Source organism: Rhinolophus hipposideros, assembly GCF_964194185.1.
Source record: "Rhinolophus hipposideros genome assembly, chromosome: 20".
In the NCBI taxonomy this organism is placed as follows: domain Eukaryota; kingdom Metazoa; phylum Chordata; class Mammalia; order Chiroptera; family Rhinolophidae; genus Rhinolophus; species Rhinolophus hipposideros.
In genome coordinates this window covers 33,474,922-33,492,179 of record NC_138066.1, presented here as the reverse complement: position 1 = coordinate 33,492,179, position 17,258 = coordinate 33,474,922, and the positions used below count along the sequence as shown (strand labels likewise).

Here is a 17,258-nt window from a genome sequence, read left to right as displayed (position 1 = left end):
AAGGGTATCTACTGGGAATTCAGAGGTAAGAATTTTTCTCTCTATAGTTGCAAAGGGAGATTGAGGACACAGAAAGTTTGAGCCTCTTAGGGGAGGGCTCAAGCTCACTCCACACTCCACTCTCAGGCCTGCCTGGCCCCGCCTTTGCCAAACTGTGCCTCCCAGAAAACACACCCAAAGGGCCCCATCCAGTCATCGAGGGGCCATCCATCATTGTCTGGATGCTAGCCAATCCGATCAGCTCTGCCTTCCTGCCAGCCAATGACCAGAAAATTGGGGGCGCGCGGAACCCGAGAAGGACCCATCGGCTCAGGATGGTATAAAGGGGGTCCGAGGACCCAGCAGTACCACCTCAGTGCCCAAGCCTAGTCTAGGTGTTACTACCGTCCTCGCTGTAGCAGAGCACCGGGGCCAGGGCTTCTGTGTGTGCCCTCTGGCTGGACGCAGGGCCCTGGGGTCTCTGTTTTGGACGTTCCCTGGTGCCAATTCAGTAAGAGGAAAGGGAGCGCCCGTAAGCCCCCTTCCCCACATATACTCAAGACCCTCTGGGTCGTCCACGAGGGCAAGGGGGAGGGGAATGCAGAAAGACCGGGAGGGGCCCTGGTGGTGAGAGCAGCCGGGAAGGCAGGCTCTGGCGGCCACTCCCGCCTGGAACCGCCCGCTGCCCTTCCCGAAACCCGGTCCTGGGCAGACAGAACCCCGCCCGCCCGGTGCTCCTCGCTCTCCTCCGCGGCCACTGGCTCTCTCCTGTGGCAGCATTAATGAGGCCGTCTGGGGAGAGTCGGTGCCAGCGGGCAGAGCTCTAGGCAGACAGCCAGGCCCGCAGTCCTAGTGGCTCCACGGGACTGCGGGTCCGAGGGGGGACAGGGGACGCAGCGGGGTCTCCCTCTCTGTCCCCAGACAGCCGGACCTGCAAACTTGGGCTCCGGAGGAAGGAGCTCCCCCGGGTCCTACGGTTCTGCGCAGCCCTCTCTGCGCTGCCCTCTCCCCGCTGCGGGAGTGAGCCGGCTGCTTCACTGCAACCTCCCCCCCATAGTCCTTTAGCCACAGTGGGCCAGGACACCTTTCAGGTCGCCTCTTTGCATCGCCATGCTCCCTCGGCTCATTCCTAACCCAGTACAGTCCCTGTGTGAGCAGGGGTTCGGACGGCCCTAGCGCAGGGGAAAACCACATCTCTTCTCTCCAGCAATTCCCCTCCCAAGCTCAAACACTTTAACCTTTCAGAGCCTCGGTGTGCCCCTCGGTGAAATGGGGATAGCATCGCACAGTTCACACGATTAGGTGAGCAAGTTTGTGGAAGTACCAGGCCTTCCCATTCCAGTTCCTGTACAGTTGGAATTGCAGTGCCAGGGCAGGCATGACTTAGTTGCTAGGAAACGACTTTGCCCCTCCAGTCCTTAGGGTCCTGTAGAGGCGTGAATGGAGACGGGCACCGGATGAGGCCGCATATTTGCCAAAGTGTATCTGGAGAATTTCTCATTTCTCGTCGCCACACTGGCCCCTGAACTCTACAGCGTTTAATTGCATACTCTTTTTTTCCCTTTTAGAGTTGCTTTTTGGAATTATTTACTGTTATAGGTTATGTACAGCGTACATAATGTATTTGTTTACATGACTATCTTTATCGTTTTCTCTAATTACAGAAGTAGTCATGCCCATTGTAAATATCCATCATGCCCATTGTAAATATCCAATCTTAGAGAGTTTTATAATGGAGGACGCAGGAAACCCGCAGGAACAGCCTCAATTAACACTCAGGACTCGCCTCTTTCTTACTGTAGCGGTTGGCGGAAATTCCTGTGCCCAAGCTGGCGCGGAATTCGCAATGCGGGCCAAGCGTGCAGGTTGCCCGGGCAACGCCCTGCAGCGGGCTTTGGAGCCCCTGGATAGTCTCGCAGGAGCCGGGATCGGTCCCGCCCTGGAGGCGGAGTTAGTCAAAGTACAGGGACCCTGAGGGAGCGCGTTTCCCGCCTTTCCCTCCAGGTGGCGCTATAGGATCGCGGATGCACTCCTGAGGCGGGGTTGCCCTAAGCCAAGGCGCCAGCGAGGGGCGGGTCCGGGGCGAGGTCGGGGCGGGGCGTGGGCCCGGGGCTGCAGTTAGCACCAGATCAAGCAAAACGAGTCTCCGGGGACTGAACATTATAGACACTCTCGGGGACTTAAGTACATGGACGCAGAAAGTGTACACGTCAGAAAAAAAGGAGAAACGGGGGTGGGGGTGGGGTTCTGGGACGGGGAGAGAAAAAGGGAGTCACCCAGAAAGTTGCTCTGTCCTTCCCGTTTGCCCCTGGGATCCCTCTCCACCCCTCTTCTCTCCCTCGGAGCTGCGATTCTTCACACCCTCTGGAGCGCACTGGGTGCTCTGGACACTTAGGCATGGTGGGGGCTGGCTGATGCTTGCTCGCCGCCAGCATCCTGGGCCAGCCATGGCAAGCTTGCATGGCTCTAGTGCCCAGGGTATATGCCAGTATAGGAATTCTGCGGTCCCGCGCATGCCAAGAAAAACAGGCGTGTGTTGTTCCTCAGTTTGTCCAGAGGAAGCCTTACGCCCTTCCCTTCTGGAGGCTGGGAATAGAAAAGTGACTCAAGGAATTCCAGTGGGGCCACCACGTGTGTACCACCTTTTGTCTCCTTTTCCTGAATATGCGCCATTTCTCCTATTATTACTTTTACCTTGTCACACAATCATGCCAAGTCTCCCCCGCCACATATGGGGCCTCATGGTATCCCTGTCGCACTCCCTCTCAATGTTAAATCACCCCATTTCCCTTGACCCATCCCTCCCCAAACACAATATGCCCTGGTAATGGGCATCCTGAAGATGAGCCACACAAAGTGCAGGCGCCCTTAACAGAACACACACACTTCCCAGGCCAAGAGAGAAGGAGACCATTGGTAGGAGACAAAAGCAGGTTTATTAGGGCTTTGGGGCCAGGATGTCTAGGGTCTGACTTAAGGCAGCTCAACTGGTTCTCACGGTCCAAGGGGCAGGCCAGGGCAGTGAGAGGGGTGACTCAGTGCTGAAGCCAAACCTTTGCTTCTCAGAGTCCCTGGCCAGAGACCTCAGGAGTCAGTTCTGGGAGTGCCTGGGATACAGAGGTGTTTCTCCTGTCCCCTGGGGTCTTTGCAGGGGTGGGGGGGACGTTTGCCAGGATTGGGGAAATGATCTGGGGGCAGGGAGTCTCAAATACACAGCCTTCATTTCAGTAACGACCATTTAATTTGTTCCTTGGCAGACTGAAGAACCTGGCGGGGGGGGGGGGGGGAGTTAAGAGAAAGTATTGGTGGAAATGTCAAGTGCCTTAATTAACACTGCAATGAGAGGGAGGTCTAAACCCACCTTCTCTATAGGTCCCTGCAACTCCCCTTCACTAGGTGGCAGCAACTCATCTCTGCCTGGCTTAAGTGGGGACAGGCCATCCAGATGGAAAGAGCAGTCCAAACTGGCTGCAGCCAGCTCCCAGCCCAGGCCCAAGGCTGCCCAGCCCTCTGGTTTCTGCATCTGCAGCGGTGGGTGTGGCGGCAGGCCCCATATTTCCCATGCCATGCCATGCGAGCTCCCGCCCACAGTGCCACGTCCAGGCAGAGACTGAGCCCAGGCCTGACACTTCCTGAGCTCAGACATCGCAGCAAAACTCTAGCTCTGGCCTTGGCTGGCAGTGTGTCCTCCACACCCCACCCCACCCCACTGCTGATGTGGTGTAGCTGGCAAATGGTGGCTCGCCAGACGCTGCTACGGGGCACATGCATTCAAATTGTTCACTTTCATGTCCAGCTGAGGAAATAGCCTCAGTCTGACGCTTACACGAATCCACACAACTGCAAACACAATGCCAACTTGGTGGCGACTCCAGGTATGTCCCTCATATTGTCCCTCCAGCCACCAAGCCTCATTCCCTTTTTAAAAAGGTCCATCCTAAACTGTTTGTCCCTTCTTCCTGCACAGTCTCCGTCCTTTCTCAGGAATAGGCTGACCCTGGGGCTCTTCTGCTTCTCCTAGCCAGAATTTAACTTTCTCCTCATTGCATCTTCCATTCACTACCGGCAACTTCCTTGATTTTTACTCAAGAATTCCATTAAAAGTATTATGTCTTCATTCTTTCCCCCTTTGGAAAAACAGGAGCTATGCTAAGAGCTTTCCGTGCATTAGCTCATCTAATTCCCATAACAACTCCATGAGGAGTGTCCTGTGATTTCCCAAGGCCCAGGGAGGTTGAGCAATTTGCCCTAGGTCACCCAGATTCTAGGTGGTAAGGTGGAACATACAAGTACATCCTGGGATGTACTCACAGCACCTGTGTTTTTATCTGCTCTGCTCCTCGCTCCCTAACCTCTTTTGGATATGAAAACTGCCATGCAGCCCCATTTCTCTCAGTAGGGTATTTGGAGGCCTAGGAAACCAGGAGGAGGAAGAGGCAGGGTGAGCACCAAGGGCAGTGACAGGAAAGTGGGCACCACACCTGGGGCTCCGCACAGGATGTTACACACCCATCTCGGCCTGGGCCACCACCACAGCAGGAGGTAGTTAGTTAGTGCCAGGGCAGGAAGCTCCATAAAAGCAGGATTAGTCTGAGCAGAGAGACCTGTGGGCAGATAGAACAGAGGTCAAGCAGTCAGCCTGACAAGCAGGAAGTTTTTGCAGCTGGGAAACCAGTCAGGCCACAGACCCACGGTCCTCTCCCTTGGCCCACATGCACCCCCCCCCCCCCCCCGCCCATAGGACCATGCAGGGGATTGGCGGGGGTGGACTTTTCCACAGCCAGGTCACTCAGAGGCAAGGTAGCAAAGTGGGAAGTGGAGAAAGTTAGATCCTACTACAGATTTAAGTGTCCCTTAAACTTTCTCGCGTTGACCCTAACCATGAGGGATGAGGGTTTGGAGGAAAACTCCTATTTCACATCCTTTCTGTGCTGGGGAGGAGCATCAGCGGCCTGAATCCCTGGATTGCTTTGGGGGACAAGTGACCCAGAGATTTCCAGGGTGGGCAGCTCACCCTAGGGTTTCAATACAAGCCACACCAAGCCAAGAGATGAGGTGGGCTGCCAATAAGGCGTGCATCACTTATTAATGCCCAGCTTGGCACCCCCTTGGAGACTCTGAAAGCCTCCCATGAATCTCTGCAAGGAATGGCCTATTGCTGCCTCATCCCTCCCACACCCTGACTTTTCAGCCTTGATAGCCCCTCTGGGTCCCCCTGGGAGGCTCTGCTTTACTTCTCCCTCTAGCCCATATCCGGCCAACGCAGGGACCTACCTGGGCCACACTCTGTTCAGTCAAGTTGCTGTCATCTGCCTGTGGGGAAGCAGTGTCAAGAGGGTGGTCAGACCCGGGTGAGGGTACTGGATGAAAAAATAGAGGTGAAGGGGCTGGGGGGAGGTGCTGAGATGATGGGTGAGGCAGTGGTTAGGGGATCAGGGACCACACCTGTGTCACTGTTTAGTGGAAGGACTACAGCCTGTCACCTGAAAGCCAGGACCTCTGGGGCCCGTCTATGGTACAAGGATCATAAAGGAATGAAGGGAATAAATACGGGAGAAAAGGGCAAGGGAGACCAATCCGGGTGTGTGGGGGGGTTCTATCTAGACTAGACCTCCACTCCCCAACCTCAAGGCCAAGCAGCCACCTGGTGTCTCTTTGAGAGTTTCTTTATTTCCCCAGTTTGTACTTCCCACCAGGGAGGATGCTGAGATGCTTGGTGATTCTATAGGGGAGAGGACAGGAGATCGCGTTTACTAACTGACATCGCCCCCCACAAGTGCATTGTCCCAGTAGTTGCTTCTGCTACAGGAGACTGGGTTCCCACCATCTGAGCCCTGGCAGCCCCATGTGCAGGGAGGATGGGAAGGGCAGCCTGGAGGAGATGCGAGTGAGGGGACATGCAGGAAGACTCACCCTAAAATTCACTTTCTGGATCACTTGCTGGGGGTCGCTCTCCAGAATCACGCTACAAGGCGAGAGAAACCAGGAGGAATATCGGTGACATGATTCCCACCTCTGCTGCCTCTCCCCTCCCTCCCCATATCCTGCAGCATAGCCCCTCCTGCGGTCCTTCCCACTGATGTTCCTCAAGTCACACCTCTCCCTCACCACGGGGAGCCCTGGGCTCTGACTCTCCTACACTTCAAACCTGCTGGTCGCACACTGGGTCAGGGACTCAAAAACTCAGAGCTCTTGAAAGTTCGCTTCACTTTCCAGGTTTAGGACCGGATTCAGATGTGGTGAAGGAAGGGCACGTCCCGAGGGGTCCCTATCGTCTTTCACTTTTGTTATATGCCATGGAGTCATGCTGTATACGAAAGAAATGGAATCTATCTTCCCTTTGGATAGACCCAAATATCAAGTCTTTTCTCAGCTAGTGGGCACTCTTTCATAATGCACTCACTGGGCGTGCTCTGGAGCCATTTTTGGGTGTGAGCAGGGGTGCAGGGGTGAGGGTCTCAGTGTGGCTGGGATAGAGATAATGGAGACTGAGTACTCTTTACTCAGTGAGTCTCCTCCAGGGCAGAAGCCTAGTTTTATTGCTGTCCTAGTCCCAGGGGAGTAAACAAGTGTTTCTTGAGAGCCCTTTCCAGGCCCCATTACAGGGGCACCCCAGCCTCACGCTCCCTCACCAGAGGTTCTTTCACCCGTAAAGACAGAAGCATCTCAGGCCAAAGCTCCAATTCAGGTATCGACTCGACTGACACTTCCTTGATTTTCCTTGCAGAGAAACTGAGCTACTCAAGGGGCACAGACTGGGCCTTCTGAGGTCATAGACCCAGAAGCTTATAAAGCTTATGACCTCCCTTGCACAGGCCCTTCCTAAGCCCTGCACCTCATTTTGTATTTGTAATTGTGTGTGTGTGTGTGTTTTCCTTAAAGAGGTTCCACCAAATTGTGTATACTTCTGATTTTACAAAACCTGGTCTCATTCCTTTCCTTTTTGGGTCCCAGCAATTCACAGGCCTTGCAGTAGCAGGCAGCAATAGGGAGAGAAGAGGGAGCAATCCCACAGTACCTCATCTCCCAGAGCTCCCCGCCCCTGGGCGTGTGGTACAGCTGTGGAAAGAGCCCATAGTTTTAGATCTTGGTTCTGCTGTGACCTTGGGCAAGTCACCTGAGTCTGAGCCTGTGTTCCCTCATCTATAAAATAGATGTAACAATAGAGGCATATGGATGTCTTTAAGATGACCAGTTTCTATTATCCTTTGTCCCAGAGCCAGAATTTCTTTTTCTTCCTGATTATTGTCTCCCTACCACCCAACATGGAAATTCACTAACCAACCCTTTTCATTAGGGCTTCCAGCTTCCTAAGAACATAACAGCATACCAATAGGTGACATTTATTGAAAGGGAACCATGACTTGACCGGCATCACCTTATTTAATCCCCACACCCTATGAGATAGTTCCCTTATCATCCCCTTTGAAAGGTGGGGAAAGTGAGGCTCAGAATAAGTACCCGGCCCAGTTTACATATCTAGCCGAGGTTGGAACGAAGCTGTAAGAGTGGGAGGTGTGAAACCAGCAGGGCTCTGCCTGAACAAAGTCCTTCCATGCAGGGGCAAGCATCTGTGCTGCCTGCTTCTCCTGGGCCCTGGAAAACAAACCGTTTCCCCCAAATGCTGCCTACTCAACAGTTCGCCATAGCTGGACATCAGAGTCCTTTCTTGTTTGCTTGACTTTGGCTAACATTGAAATGAATCTCCATCCTCTTGAGTGGGGGGGGGGGATGAGATCACAGGGAATGGGCTGGAGGAAGGGAGGAAGACGTCGGCTAGAGAGCCCACAATGTGCTGGGTGCAACCCAGAGCTATGACCCTCAAAGGCACGTCCTACTGAGTGTCCCTGACCAGCCCCTCTTCTCTCTACCCGCTCCTCACCCGCCATCCACAATCTCGTCCAGCACCAAGAAGGCTCCGTCCATGTTCTCCAGCAACCAGCGCTTCTCCACATTCTTCCTGGAGGCAGACGCAGCTCTTGAGCCTCCCCATGGCCAGGAGGAGCTGGGCCCCTGCCTAGGTGGGACCGACCCCCCCTCCACACATTCCCCACCACACCCCAAAAAGCACCGGGAAGGACAGTGTCGAGGACAATGAGGGCAGTGCTTGTGCAAGGGATTCCTGAGCAGTGCACAGGCCTGCTTCCTTAAGCCCTCCTTGCTCAACCTCCCACGCTTGGGGCATGGACACTGTGCCCCCATCACACCCCTAATGCATTTCGTCGCTAGTTTAGATAACTACAGCTCTACTACAGTCAACTGTGTTGACTGGAGACATGTCTTTTTGGATAATCCTAGTTTCGTTTCCCCAGGTCATGTTCACTGGGCTAGAGACCAGATAAATGAATGGAGGTGCAGTGAAATCCACCCTGCGCTTCACGTCCAAAAACCTGAGTTTGAGTCTCTGTGCTGAAAGAAACAGCCTGTACCCTCAGGCAAATTACTCAGCTTCTCTCCAACTCCTTTTCTGGCCACACCCTTGCATGGCAATGCTCTGGGTGACACCACGGCAGTCAGGTAAAAAGCAGCGGCTTGGAGGGGGGGTGCTCCAACTCTAGCCTCAGCCTCGTGGGGACGTCAGGAGAAAAGCAGGGAGGAAGGGCCCTGTCTCTGTGATGTATAAAGGCCTAGGGGCTGGGGCCTTGCAGGGCAGACGTCCTCACTCACCTTAACACGTGGACCAGGGACTCAAACAGGCAGGTGAGAACAGACATGAGCATCAGCTGGGGATGGGCAGATAAGGGAGGAGGAAAATGAGAGAGCTTGAGGTTGAGAAGGCAGAAAGGAGACCCCAGAGCCCACTTACATGGGCAGTTGTTCCTTCCAGAGAGGACGGGGCTGGAGACTGAGTGCAACTTGAACTTAGAGGGCACCTTCCCGGGTATGGGGTCGGAGCACCCAACGGTGCGACACAGTGATGTTTAAGAAGGAAACAAAAGCTTCTGCAGAAGCTTCACAGCCTTCATTTCTGGTTCCCAAGGAATCTAAGGGGCATCCTGGATATGCCTTGTACCAGAAAAAAAAATCATTCTGGCTGCTCCCCAACCCCCAGAGCCTAGAAGGAGGGGTACCAATGGTAAGCCTTTAGAACCCAACTTCTAGCCCAGGCTCCAAGCCATTCGGCCACAGACAGACCCTCCTTGTTACCCCAACCTACTGAATTCACCTCATTCTCGTGGGATGAGCCAACCACATACAGGAAGAGGTCAATGCTGCTCTTGTAGACGATGGTCATGCCCCCGAAAAATGCGATCTCACCTAGAATTGGAGGGGACTTTCAGTTCTGGCCACGCTGCCTGGCCCCTCCTCGCGGTCTCCAGCTCTGCACCTCTCCCCCTATTTCCTTCTTCCCTCTCCAAGGAATCCTCGGAAAGACTAGCACTAGCGACACTACATAGGCTACTCTGTGTCCTTCCCTCCACCCTCTATTTCTAGAGGCTGCCTCCTTCTGAGGAGTCAACAAACCCAGTGCAAAGTCGACCTTCCACTCCCTCCCACCATGTGCCATTCCTTGGATCAGCTCCAGGCTGGTGGGAGACCCACAATCCAGTTGGCTTCTTCCCCTGAGAGAGGACTAGGTGTCCTGGGGGTGGGGAGTTTGAGAGAGATGGGGAGTGAAGGTTCCCCACAGGGAGAGGAGAACAGCTGGGAAGGAAAGAAAAAGAACCTCTGAAGGGAATGGCCTGTGGGTGTGTAGGGCCAACAGGGGCAGATGTGTCCAGATGGAGAAAACGACAGTGTACATCTGAGTTCTGGGCGAGGAAGAGGAGGACACTTACTGTCAGTCCGGCTGGTCTTATTGAAGACATTTTTCTCAAAGGCCATCTGCTCCTTCATGGAGGGAAATGTGTCATCATAATACTATGAGAAAGGGAAGGAGAAGGGGTGATAGCCATTGCACAGAGCCTGGCTCCTCCATGGATGGGTGGCAGGGAATGGTAGGTGCTGGTCAAGTGCTCCATCTCATCTTTATTGTCCTCTATGCCTGACTGCTGGTTCCCCATAAACACAAATTATAAGCAAAGAAAATAATAAAAGTAGAGGAATGTTGAGCCCTGATTTGGGAGTTCTCTCCTGATTTCTTGGAGGCTTTTGTACACTCAGCAGATACGCGGTGTGCTAAGGATTGGGGTCACACTAGGTCACAGTGTTTCTGCACAAACCTGAGTCTACAGGAAAGAGGGCACAGCCAGGGGTTCTTCGTCACAATAACAATCATAACAGCTACTTTATTATGCCCACTATACAGATGGGGAAACTGAGGCGTGAAGAGGTCAGGTAATTTCCCCAACATCTCAGAGCAGTAGGAGCAGAGCTGGGATTCAACACCAAGGATGGTGTGACATCAGACAGGGTTATAGTGGAGATTAAATATCTAAGGAAAAGTTCGCGGCATACATCGCACAATTAAATCAATGCTGTTTTGTTTGGGTTTTGGTGAGCCTCTCTCACTTTCTTAATGTGAACATGGATGTATCCTGCTGGGAGGAGGTCCTAAAAATCTTTGGCATGGCTGATCCACCTCTGACTATCTGCTGGAGCAAGGCATCATGAACTCAGTTTTCAATTTTCTGGATGTGTATTTTGCCAGTTAGTACTCCTTCTGCAGGCAAATTAGGAGTCTCCCTGCTGGCCACCGAAGGCATGAAGACAAAATGTTTCAGCCCCAAACAAACAAATCTATCAGGTATTTCATAGCTAATTTAGATGCTATAGCCCTTCTATAGATAACGGTGTTAACGTCGACATTTATTTTTAGATTACCCTAGTTTGGTTTGTCCAGGCCCTGTTCAGTGGGATAGATACCAGATAACTGAATAATCTGTGCAGTAAAAACCACCCTCCTGAGCTCCAAGTCAAAATGCCTGAGTTCAGATCTCTGTTCTGATATTAACACTTGTGAACTCCAGCAACTCATTTATCTTCTCTAGACTGCATTTTCTTCATCTGGGAGTCGGATTACATGGTCTCTAAAATTGTCTGGTTCTAAATTCTTAGACTCCTCAGACTAAATCCTTAGTATTTACTAAGCTGCGGAAGAAAAGTGGGCATTGCTTGTTTAGAATTTGGGGACTAGGACTCCTGGGTCCCAGGTTCAACACTCCACTGACTCCTCAGGAGGTCCCTTCCATGCCCAGGGTCTGGCTGGCCAGTGGAAAGGTTGATGAGAAGACATTTCAGGGACATGAGTAGAACCAGGGGAACATACAGGGGCAATATGCCCCCCTCTTCAGGGGCCAGCAGTGTCACAAGGCAGGAGGATGGACAGAATGACCTTTGGAGTGTCTAAGCTGAGCTGCTCTGACTTATACAGTCCACAGTGGGGTCTCTCCTGCGACAAAAGTCAGCTGGTTGGGGACTTCTATTCTTGGGGCTGTAGCACAATTTTCAGGGGCTCTTTGCTGAGGGTGGGAGGTTACCTTGGCCAGCAGGCGGTGTCCGTCATTATCTAGGATGAAAACAGCCTTGATGGTGTAGAGGGAAGGTTCCTGTAACTGACACGGGGGAAGGGGGGAGCTCCGTTGGCCCCTGACTGGAGGCACACGCCCTGTCATTGGCTTTATGGGACCTTCGGCCCAGGAGTCCATGCTCAGGCTCCAGCAACCTCAGCCCCAAAAGTCCATAGCTGGTTCGGGCCCAACCCTGAGCCACAAGGGTCAACTCCGGCGCCTGCTCCTCTCCCAGGCAGATGTTGCACTGCAGGCCCTGGGTGGGAACTGTGCCCACTGGGTGCAGAAGGCCCGTCCGGGCCCAAGTTCTGTCATGCACTGACTGCTCCAGAGCCCGAGTCGGAGTGTATCACAGAACCTGGGCCGGGGGGACAGCGGTGCGCCTCCTCCTTCCAGCTGACCCCGGGTCGAGACTGGACCCACGCTCGGAGCGCGCCCCCCGCCCCCTGACCCGGGTGGGCTCCGGAAGCACGCATGTCAGCCCCTACCAGCCCCTGGGAGTTCGAGCCCAGGGCAGCCCCACCACTCCTTACTCCTCCCAGCAGAATCGCAATCCACCCCCACGCCCAAGCTGTCCCCATTGCTGCTCCAAACTGATCCAGAACTTCAGCTCCACACGGACGCAGGACAGGCCTGGCGAGTTCGCACCGGGAGGAACTTTTTCTCGCCGGCCCTGGCCCGACACCCTCCCTGGGAGGCTTGGTGGTGGCACCAAGTTCCCGGCGCCCGGCGTGCGAGTTGTGAGTTGGCCGCCCCCACCCCCACCCCGGCCCTGTTCCCGCCGTCCCGGACCCTGGCGCCCGCTCGTCTGCTCCGTACCCGCGGCCCGGTGGGCTCTCCGGCTCCGGCGGGCGGTGCCGGACCCCCGGCCTGGACGGCCGCGGCCCCCACCCCCAGGTGCGGACGTGGCCAGGCCTCCAGCCGCTGCATTCCGCTCGCCGCCTCGCGCTGACAGCGCCGCCCGCCGCCCCGCCTCCGCGCCGGCCTGGCCCGCCCGGCCGCCCCCCCGAGAGGCCACCGCCCTCCCCTCCTTCCCTGCTCCGTGCCTTTCCTTTTCTCCGGCCCTTGCCTTCTTTGCGCCCTCCCTACTTTCCCTTCCCGTCCTCTCTGCCCTGCGCCCCACACTCCAGCTGTCCTTCCCCACCTCTCTTTTCTCCTCTCCTCCTCAGCTCCTTTCCCTTCCTTAAAGCCCAGAGCTCTCTGCACCCTCAGTTCCTGCCAGGACCAGCCCCTCTGTCCCCTTCTGCCTCCTTTCTGGACCGTGCATTTGGTTTGCACCGGTGTCTGCAGGCTGTCCTGGGGCTAGCAGAAAACACAGGCAAAGTTTAATTTCGTCTCTAACTTCTAGTACGTACCATGGGGACAAATATATCAGGTCATCCTTCGAGTGTCAGGGACAGGTTCTAGGAGTGAGAGTACATGAGGACAGCTGTGGAGAGACCCCTCTGTGCAGAACAGGTTCTCCCAGTGTTCTCACACTGCTCGGGAAAGGGAGCCATGGCCCTGGGGATCCTCCGCAGCAGGCTCCCAAGACACCCACAGGACACAATGGGAAGCAAGACAGATGCCTAGCAGCACAGATACTCCACCAATGGCCCCAGGCTTTGCCATGCTTTGGTTTTGGGGTCTAAGTATATCAGAGGACAAACCTTCCCCTCAGGATACTCAAGGCCAGTGGGAAATTAATACTCTGTTGTTAGCGTTAACAGTACTGACTCAAAACACTATCACGCCTGTATTTTACACTTAAACACTTTCACATACATTACCTAATATAACCCACACCTGTGAGGTAGGTATTACCACTCCCATTTTAAGGAAAGGAAGACTCAGACCTTTTCAGGATTGTATAGCTAATAAGCAGTTGAATGGAGATGGAATTGAGGTTTCAGACACAACATTTCTTCCTCATTCTTCTTTTCAAGGCTTATGTTGGACACCACACACACTCTTTCCAGATGAGGGCCAAATGGACTTTTCCTCTGCTGAATAGTATCACGTCTTCTCAGTAAGTCTCAACTTCAACGTCATCACCAAAAGGCCCTTTCTTGACACCCACCGAATTTAACTTGATAGGTCTCTCCGGTCACATTCTCCATCTCTGCATTCTACTTCTTACATTATACTTTTTTCAGTCTCTAAATATTATTCTTAACTAATTTGTTTACAAATGTGTAGGGTCCTTCACCAGACTTTGAATCCTGTAAGAGAGCTGATATGTATGCCTTCCTCACTGTGGAATCCCTGGGGGCCCAAACAGGGCTCAGTACTGGATAGGTACGTAATAAGCATTTGATTAGTAAGTGAATTAATAAATGAATTCAGGATGAGGGCGACCATGTGTAAATATTCACAGACTACCTATTTTAAACAAATAATAATTAAAATGTATTTATCGATGAAACCATACTTTATGTGCTGTATGAATATTTATTGAGTGCTTATTATGTACCTGGTACATTTCCAGTCACTGTGCTACAAGAATAGATAAAATAACACAGTGTGAGGGATATAAATGATAAATGTCTAAGTATTACTTTGTCTTGTGCACCTGAAACTAATAAAAAAATAAAAAAAATTAAAAAAGAATAGATAAAATAAAATCTTTGCTCTCATGGAGTTTATATTCAAATATTTGTGTGTATACACACATTTCTGTGAAAGACATAATAAAAAGATATGTGAGTTGGTGCTAAGTGCTATGAAGAAACATAGAGCAGGAATGGGGATCAGGAATATGAGGGATTGTGGGGAGCAGGGCAAAATGTCCTTTTCATTAATATCACTAGAGAAAGCCTTTAACAAGGTGATGTTTGAACAAAAAGCTGAAGGAGTTGAGAAAGTAAGCCATGCAAACATCTGAGGAAAACATCTAGTGAACCTCTTTCGGTGATGATTTAGAAGGCACACCTGACTCTTCCTTGCAGGCTACCAGAGTTAGAATAGTGAACATTAACCAACACTATTTGATGCAATGGGGGGGAAGACACAGTATTTTATTTGTTTGGCTTCCAGATCATCACAACTTATGTCGGTTGTCATGCCAGCTGATATATTATATATAAAAAATACTGATTTGATTATTTCGATGCCTTAATATTTCTGTGAGCCAGTCCATTTTTAGTTCATATTTACAAGAACAACACCAAAAAGCCTCCAGAAGCATTTCCTAGCTTGTGTGTAGCATACGGTACCCACAGTGGGAGACGGTCAGCTTGCAGAAGGGAGGGAGGGAGGAAGACCTGGGAAGATAGGACACTTAGGGAGCAGGTATGACTCCATGGGGAGAGGTGGGAGATGAGTTACTTAGGAGGAATGGAAAAGAAGGCCCTGGAGAGGAGGCAGAGGGGCTGGTACAGAGAGGCCAGGAAATGAAGCTTAAGAACCACAAAATCCTCATCACCGGGTCAGTTGCTCTTGTAATCAGCAGGATCTCTTTACATCTTAAGTGCTGTGGTAAGTAAATTCAGAGCTCTCAGGTTGAACTTTTCAAGGAAGAGATTATGCTCGATGGCTCCTCCCCCAACTCCCTCATCAGAGACCCCAGGACTACTTTCTCTCCTCAGGGACCCCCAGCCTAAGGTGCCCCTTTAAAGAGGTTCCGTGTAAAAATACAAATGTTGGGACAGTGTCTTCCACAGAGCATCGCCCCAAGAGGACTTCACAGTGTAAGCACCACAACACCTGAGAAGCGAGCAAGTGCAGGAGAAAAGTAGCTGGACAGCTTCCCTAGAATGAGGCAGCCAGAGCTTGCTCTCTGCTCCCTTCAGGGTGGGTGTGCTGGTGGTTGGAGTCTGTGGAGTAGGTGGACTCAGAATTGGTCCTGAAAACACACACACACACACACACACACACACACACACACACACACACGCTCTGCCCTTCAGAATCTCCAGGAGACGAGAGTCAAATGAATTACCCTCGGGGCCTTGGTATATCTTGGAGGTTAGAGCATTACTTTTTCTCTGACTCACCCTCCTGCTGCCACATTTCTGTGATGTCTGTCCTAGGATTTCGGCATCTGTTCTTGTGTGACAAGAAACAGCTCCCTTGGGTAACAGTCTCTCTCCCCTTCCTGCTATAATGTCAAGAGGGGGTGGTATGTGTGGAATGTGAGGTGTGGATGTGCTTGTGGCATCTTCCAGAGAGAAGATGAAAGCTTCCCTGCTCTGTCTGCAGGGTGGGTTTCCAGTTGAACATCCTAAGGACAGCTCTCATTTCTTTAACATGTTTGGCTTTCCCTGGGATAATAAGGTTGTAGGGTGGGCAGACAGAGAATTGAGCAAGAAAGGGACCTCAAGCTCAGCTCTTTGCACGAGTGGTTTTATGCACAGGATCTGATTGTTAAACGTTGTGAATATGAATATTATCTCCCTTCAGCTCTGGAGGCCACAACTAGTAAGTGGCAGAGCCAGATTTTTGAACCCAGCTCTGAGTCCAAAACACCCGCCTCATACTAACTAGCACCTGATTTTGACAAGCCACACTGAGAACTATACAAAGAAAATTACCCAACATTGTTTGGGACCATGTGGTAAGGACATACAGGGCTGCTGAACTCAGCTTTATAAAAATGTTACACCAAGACAGGAATGAACAATGAGGCGTTTCCACTGGCTAGATCAAGGAAGAGGACATTTTGGGATTGAGAAAGAGGACATCCTAAAATCAGGTGGTAATTCTAGTCCGTGCTCATCCATTACCACAGTTGTTCTTTTTCACCCAAGTTGGATTCTTGCTTCAAGCTAGTGATTCTGTACTCTAGCTGCACAGAAGAATCATTGAAGGAGCTTTTAGAACATCCTCATGCCCAGGGCCACTCAGGGAGACTCTGACTTAAGTGGTCAGAGATGGGACCTGGGCATTGGTATTTTTTTACAAGCCTCCCAGATGGTTCTAATGTGCAGCCAGGGTTGAGAAGCAATCTTTTACAGCAGCTGTGATAGAGAGTGCACAGGGAGAGAAGGTGGCTTGCAGAAGAGCTTTACCTATGCTGGTTTAATGGTAACAAGCTTGCTAATGATGTTTACCATGTAAGAAAGGTGGCAGATGTCTGGATTAGCTGGAAAATTGATTTCCTTGCAAGACACGCTAACCTTTAGTACTGACAGGATGTAATCCTAGAATCTCTCAGAAGGGTGTAAGGAAATCTCAGGCAGGCATCTAATCCATTCCTCTGGACTAGATGGAAGGTAAAGAGTGAGAAATATGTATATAGATTAGCAACATTTAGAAAAATTATTAAAGAAAAGAAAAAATAACGGGCAACTAGAATAGCAGAAAGACTGCATTTCCCCTTGGGGGAAAAAACAATTCCTGCTATTCCAGAACAAATCCAAGCCCCAGCCTGTCTGCCTTCCCACATCCCCTTCTCCAAGGGTTTCCTGGCAGGTGTAACCTTCGCAGGATGACTGGAGGATGGATGTGCCTGCTGGTGGCAGCAACCGCTTTTCTTACAGAAGAAGCTGGGTTAACAGATATAATCAGGACGAGTGCAGATGTCAGTGTATAGTTAGCTGGCTCTTTTTATGACCCCAAATCCCTGTGCATTAGACTAACCCTTTTCTTGGCTTCCCACTGCCTTCTCTTCTCTCCTGAACACCCTGGACTTACAGCGGCAAGGCCTGGTTTTACTGATGGCTCTTAGCCTCTCCCTCAGGGAGAAAGAACATGTGCTCACATTTTCCAGTGGTCTTCTTGGTTTGATTTAATGGATATACCGGGACTGATGACCCATCAGTAGAGGATCTTTCTTTTGCTTCTCGGGCAAATGTCTTATTAACAACTGTCCCAGGCAAAGGAGGAGGGATGTCAGGGGGGAGGGAAGAG

General features: G+C 51.8%; 1 protein-coding gene across 7 annotated transcripts; it reads right to left on the bottom strand.

The window, feature by feature from the left end:
- Nucleotides 1-2,894: 2,894 nt before the first annotated feature.
- Nucleotides 2,895-12,394, bottom strand: COPZ2 (COPI coat complex subunit zeta 2). Of its 7 annotated transcripts, none has more exons than XR_013991900.1 (10): nucleotides 12,249-12,394; nucleotides 11,400-11,468; nucleotides 9,759-9,840; nucleotides 9,146-9,237; nucleotides 8,647-8,702; nucleotides 7,862-7,939; nucleotides 5,893-5,944; nucleotides 5,254-5,292; nucleotides 4,461-4,583; nucleotides 2,898-3,246 (listed from the first exon to the last, which is right to left on the bottom strand). XR_013991900.1 is itself a non-coding variant. In XM_081028204.1 (9 exons), the coding sequence occupies exons 1-9, from the start codon at nucleotides 12,357-12,359 to the stop codon at nucleotides 3,199-3,201; spliced, it is 633 nt and encodes a 210-aa protein (XP_080884330.1). In that variant the 5' UTR covers nucleotides 12,360-12,382; the 3' UTR covers nucleotides 2,895-3,198. The 7 variants fall into 7 exon arrangements, 5 of the variants coding, with proteins under 5 accessions (XP_080884330.1, XP_080884332.1, XP_080884334.1 ...); XR_013991901.1 differs by having other exon boundaries at nucleotides 11,400-11,474; nucleotides 12,249-12,382; XM_081028204.1 differs by lacking the exon at nucleotides 4,461-4,583 and having other exon boundaries at nucleotides 2,895-3,246; nucleotides 11,400-11,474; nucleotides 12,249-12,382.
- Between the last annotated feature and the right edge of the window lie 4,864 nt (nucleotides 12,395-17,258).